Source organism: Carica papaya, chromosome 5 (assembly GCF_054855325.1).
Source record: "Carica papaya isolate Zhongbai chromosome 5, ASM5485532v1, whole genome shotgun sequence".
Lineage (NCBI taxonomy): Eukaryota > Viridiplantae > Streptophyta > Magnoliopsida > Brassicales > Caricaceae > Carica > Carica papaya.
Window position 1 is genome coordinate 12,198,675 of NC_142313.1, and position 5,671 is coordinate 12,204,345.

Below are 5,671 nucleotides of genomic sequence, written 5' to 3' on the forward strand. Positions count from 1 at the left end.
AATTTTATGTTTAATTAAATTTTTAAATATAACTTTTTTCAAGTTTGCAAAATTGTGGTTGTTACACCACGTGAACCAATATAAGAATATTGTAGATTTTGAGAAAAAAAACTGTATAAAGATTTTACTCAGTTTGAAAATGGAACAAGAGAGAGGTATCAAACAATAAAACCAGGGTATGTGCATAATTTCAAAAACTTGATGGATCAATTTCTAGTGCATTTTATTAGCAAATAAGCTCTATAAAGTCAAGTAATATTTTTCTCAAAATTATTAGTCAAAGGGCAAAGCACTTTGTAATTACATCAACAGACGTAATAAGATGTGTAACATATCCATCAAATTTTAAAGTTAGGGTTAAACAAATTATTTAAAAGAAAATAAATTTTGCCTTAAAAAATGAAAAGCAATTGTAAAATAATAATTTTAGTAAACAATCGAAACTATTTAAATTTCTAGTAAATAGTTTTATATATATATATATAATACAAAGTTTCAACCTAATTGAAATATGTTAACGCATTGATACCCTGAATAATTATTACTACATATATTAGTAACATTTAATTGAAATTCAGATTATGAAAAAAAAAATCAACACACTTTTTCTCCAACAATTGACACATTTTCTCTATTTATAAGATCCTCATATGTTAAAAGTTAACAGATTTTTTTTTATAAAAAAAAAAAAACACTAATTTAACACAAGTACAAAGAGCAAACTGTTATTTGATTTAATTAAATTTTTCAATAATCAATTTGACTAGACTGGTATAGAATACAGGAAAAAAAATTTTATGGTATTATTATTATTTTTTTTCAAAAAATATTTGAAGTGGTAAAATAACAATAACATATAAATTTATTTAGAATTATAAAAAACTTGAAATAATTCAATGCTTACAAATATTTAAAATTAAATATTCTTCATGTGAAACACAATAACCATTAAAACCCATTAATGATGCCAATTAAGAGGTCCTTAATTACATGTTCAAGAATCTATAAAAAGAATTTTTTGCCTCTCTTGTTTTTCTCCATTTAGTTAACGAGTTTCTATCTGACAGTAAATATTTGAAGTCCCAAAGGGTAATAATTATTGAATATTGAATATTGAATTGAAACTTTTTATATTCTTTATGAGGTATCAGATTCATATCTTTGTAAACAGTCAAGCAATTTACTCATTAACGAATAATGCCTTTAGAATTTTCAGCAGCTAAAGCTTCACCTTAAATTATAAAGTGAATATATTCTAAGCAAGAATTGGAAACATATTTCTTAAATTTTATTAAAATTGATCATTCTTAAAATTTTGGTTTCATTTAGAATTTTATATAGTAAATTTGTATAATGTTTTTTTTTTTTTTTTTTTGAAGCTTAATTAAATATAAATTTTTAATATTTTTGATAAAATCTTATTTTTCTAGGAAAATGGGCAAAGCCCAACTAACGATTTAAAAGAATACAAGAAGCCCAAATTTATAAAGACTGCCAAACCAGTCCATGGATTCAAGAAAAGAAAGGACTTACCCAATTATAATAAATAAGGTGTGTGTTTGGATGGAGTGGAAATTAGAGAATGGAAGTGGGTTTCTTTGTTATCCAATAAGAGGTTAATATTTTAACCTCCATTTTCGTTCAAAAATTTTTGTTTGGACAAGATTACTTCAATTTCTCAAACTGGAGTTGGGTTGGACTGGGTTAGAATCGTGTGTTCGGGTCAAGAATAGCCCATTTTCAGGACACGGGTCCACAAGCTTTTGTATCTTCAACATTTGTCTAGACCCAGACTATTTTTGTTTGTTAAGAAAAAACTTAAAAGAGATTGTGGAAATTATTTGTAAATTTACGCAAAGAAAAATGGTTGTACATCTAACGTAGCGAGGTAATGGTATCTGATACATCTCTTACAACTAAATTCCTGTTATATCAAATCCAACAAGTTACACCAATAGGGACATGACAAGACTTGCTAGTAAGTTGGTTACAATCTCATTTCTATATATAGAAACCCCTTCCAGGGACCACACTATATATATATATATATATATATATATATATATATATAATCTCACTCCTATACACCTACACACACGTATACTATCTTTTTTGGGCCCTTTAGAATCGTACAAAATAGCATATTGCTACCCCTCAAAGTTTAATAGAAAAACATATAACCCTGAAAATATATTTATTAAATTATATGGAAATAAATGTCAAAATGTAAAATTAAGATGTTAGTAAATATAAATACATTATATTAAGTATTTATATTTGTAAATACAGCATATGTATATAAATATTAACATTTATTTTTGAAATTTCCAACCCAACAAATTTTGGTATTTTCTGGATCATTAGAAAATTAAACCCAAGTGTGTGTGTGTGAGGATTCATGCTGATGTTACATTCGGCTATGGCTATAATCATCTTAAATTATAAGTAGAGTTTAAAAAATTCACTTGATGATTCAGTATACATCACACTTTTTTTTCCAGGTTGGTGCTATAATGGCCATCATAAGGACTGAAACTGAACTGAATTTATTGAGAGCTTTGACACCACATTACATACTTATTTAATTTAAATTAGTTATTTATATGTTTAATTTAATTATATTTACAACTATTTTGAGAAGGACTCTAAAAACGACCCAACATTTTGAATCAACATGGAAACTAAGCGGTCATGTAATCAAGCAGTGATAGGGAAAGAACAGTCCAGTGGGGTCACTTGCATGCTCACTGCTCGTATATATGTATACATATATATATAATTCTTTATATTGGCAAATAATTAGTGGGTCTTCTAATCTTTATCTTCATTTCATTTTGAGTCATCAGTGCGCACTTCTGATCACACACACATATATATATTGGATCAAAATTTTGTTTTCTCCAATTCCTTTTTCAATTTTGTTTTCTTTGGCCTTTCTTTTCTTTGCTTATCATTTTAACCTGTCCCCAGTGGAATTTAATATACATATATACACACAACAACAAACACCATACGATATTTAATTTGCACTAAAGAGAAGAAGGCATAGCAAGCGAGTCATTCTCCTTTTATTTCCGCAAAGGATACGTTTCTTACGAGAGAAAACAGGAATCAAATATTGACTCCATATACGTATATATATCAACACTTATATATATTAAAGAGAGCAAAAGAAGAGTTGGTATGCAGAGTGGTGGGTATAGTTGGGTGGGTTTTTCCTGAAACTTTCGAAACGCACAAACGCCTTACGCTTTAACTCCTGCATGTTGACGTTTAGGGCGGTTGCTTTATTACAAAAAAGTGGTCTTCCTCTTGAAATGAGACCTGCTTTTCTTCTATATATACATACGTAAACCACTCAATCTCTCTATCTCCTGCATTGCATGAGCTTCCTTCCTCTATATCTCTAGTACTTCTATCAGAGAGGCAGAGAACCTCATACCCATATTTTTGTGTGTGTGTGTGTGTGTGTGTGTGTATTGTATGTAGCCATGAAGGGAGGTGAAGAATGGCAAGCAGCAGCGATGATGATAGTAATCAATTGTGCTCTAGGTGTGGCAAACGCGCTTGTTAAGAAGACACTTGATGGAGGACTTGCGCATATGATAGTTGCCACTTATCGCCTCTCAATTTCCACCATTTTTTTAGCACCCATTGCTTACTTTTACGAAAGGTACTATATATACACCTAACTATATATATATATATATGTGTGTAAATATGTTCAATTAGCTGCGTGTACTTGTCTGAGTAAAAATTAATATATTATGTGAATGTAAAATGTTTGGCTCTTCTGGGCTGCCTCAGATGTGCTAAACCAACAGATTTCATGCAATTATACATATATGTGTGTATATATATCTTGCAGGAAAACTAGACCCAAGCTTACGTTAACCATCCTGTGTCAACTTTTCTTCAGTGCTCTACTTGGGTGAGTCACAAAATCACATATTGATCCTACCGCTCTCTTGAACCTCTTTGATTAAACATATTAATTCTCTCTCTATATAAATACATATATGTTTGTTTCTCAGGGCAACCCTTACACAGTATTTCTTTCTCCTTGGACTTAAACATACATCGGCTACGTTGTCCTGTGCATTCATTAGTATGTCGCCGGCGGTCACATTTCTAATGGCTCTGGCTTGCAGGTACAATACAATATACTTACAATACGTAGTCAATATATAAACATGAGACCACTGAATTTTCTTTTTAATATTTACACATGTTCTTTAAAAAATACAGAATAGAGAAAGTAAAAGTGAAAAGCAAGGGAGGAAGTAGCAAGATTTTAGGGACTCTAATTTGCATAAGTGGAGCCCTATTTCTTACATTCTACAAAGGAATGGCACTCACCAGTAACGCTGCTCACTGGCAAGCCAAACACCATGCCACCACCAATTCTCACATCAAGGCACAGAACTGGGTAGTTGGCTGCGCACTCTTGCTGGCTGGCAGCATATTTTGGTCTTCGTGGTTCTTGATCCAAGCCAAGATTAATAAAAGATATCCATGCCAGTATTCCAGCATTAGTATCCTCTCCTTCTTTGGTTCTATCCAATGCGCCCTTTTAAGCTTCATCAATGAAAGACACATGAGCCACTGGATCCTCAAGGGCAAATTCGACATTCTAACCGTTATATATATTGTAAGTACAACTCATCTCTCCCCATCAACATACACATACATACATACATATATATATATATATATATATATATATAACTCAGTTCATTATACATATGCGTGGGATGAACAGGGTGTGATAGGACAAGGTGCTTGCACAGTGGGGATGTCGTGGTGCATAAAGCAAAAGGGACCTGTTTTCACCTCAACGTTTACGCCTTTAATGCTCATATTTGCTACCATATTCGACTTTCTTGTCTTGCATGAACCAATCTATCTTGGCAGGTCATTAATTTTTTCATTTTGTTTTTCTTTAAAAAAGTATTTATTCAATCAATTCTAATAATAATTATTTAAATAATTGCTTGTGACCAACAGTGTTCTGGGATCGTGCTTTATCATAATTGGTTGTTATATTTTCTTGTGGGGCAAGACAAAAGAGGCTGAACAATGTGCCACGAAGCAAGCTCAATTACCCTGTATTGAAGACTTCGACCAAGACAGCAGTGCAGTTCCCCGAGTTATCCCAGTCACTCCATAGATACATACATATACACATGTATGTCTGTATGTACGTGTACGGTATCAACCCAACTCAAGCTCCACCCATAATAACAGGCTCTTCTACCTTTTAATCTCTAAAGGCTAATATATTTTCGTGGCAGCTACCTATATTATATATATATATTATGTGTATGTACGTTGATATATATCACGTTATTTGTTCCCCACAAAGGGAAGACGTTGTATTATCAATTGTTCTTGTTTATATCATGAATTTTCTTTATTAATGTTATGATCTCTCTTATGATATCCACCTAATACTAAGATACCAGAAGATATATATGATTATCGAATTAAACAACATGAGTTTGGTAATTTATCTTGCTTAAGTCACACACAAAAAAAATGCAAAATGGGAATTACCATATAAGTATGTGTGTGTGTATGTGTGTGTGTGTGTATATATATAAATTAAAATAGATAACTGTAAACATTGTCATTGCTTACGTATTTATTGAGCTGTCTTTGTATTGCACCA

The 5,671-nt window shown here is 31.3% G+C and overlaps 1 protein-coding gene across 1 annotated transcript; it reads left to right on the top strand.

The window, feature by feature from the left end:
• Positions 1–3,221: 3,221 nt before the first annotated feature.
• LOC110806889 (WAT1-related protein At4g01440-like) lies at positions 3,222–5,425 on the top strand. Its single transcript, XM_022031871.2, has 6 exons — positions 3,222–3,673; positions 3,869–3,931; positions 4,035–4,151; positions 4,249–4,651; positions 4,763–4,914; positions 5,008–5,425. Exons 1-6 carry the CDS (start codon positions 3,492–3,494, stop codon positions 5,168–5,170), a joined length of 1,080 nt encoding a protein of 359 aa, XP_021887563.1. The 5' UTR covers positions 3,222–3,491; the 3' UTR covers positions 5,171–5,425.
• Positions 5,426–5,671: the final 246 nt, after the last annotated feature.

What these genes read in the sequence shown, in the direction of transcription:
- LOC110806889 (XM_022031871.2), top strand. Translation starts at nt 3,492, where the DNA reads ATGAAGGGAGGTGAAGAATGGCAAGCAGCAGCGATGATGATAGTAATC. An exon ending in ATTGCTTACTTTTACGAAAG is followed by an intron (nt 3,674 to 3,868) that starts GTACTATATATA and finishes TATATCTTGCAG; the next exon opens with GAAAACTAGACCCAAGCTTA. An exon ending in GAACCAATCTATCTTGGCAG is followed by an intron (nt 4,915 to 5,007) that starts GTCATTAATTTT and finishes TGTGACCAACAG; the next exon opens with TGTTCTGGGATCGTGCTTTA.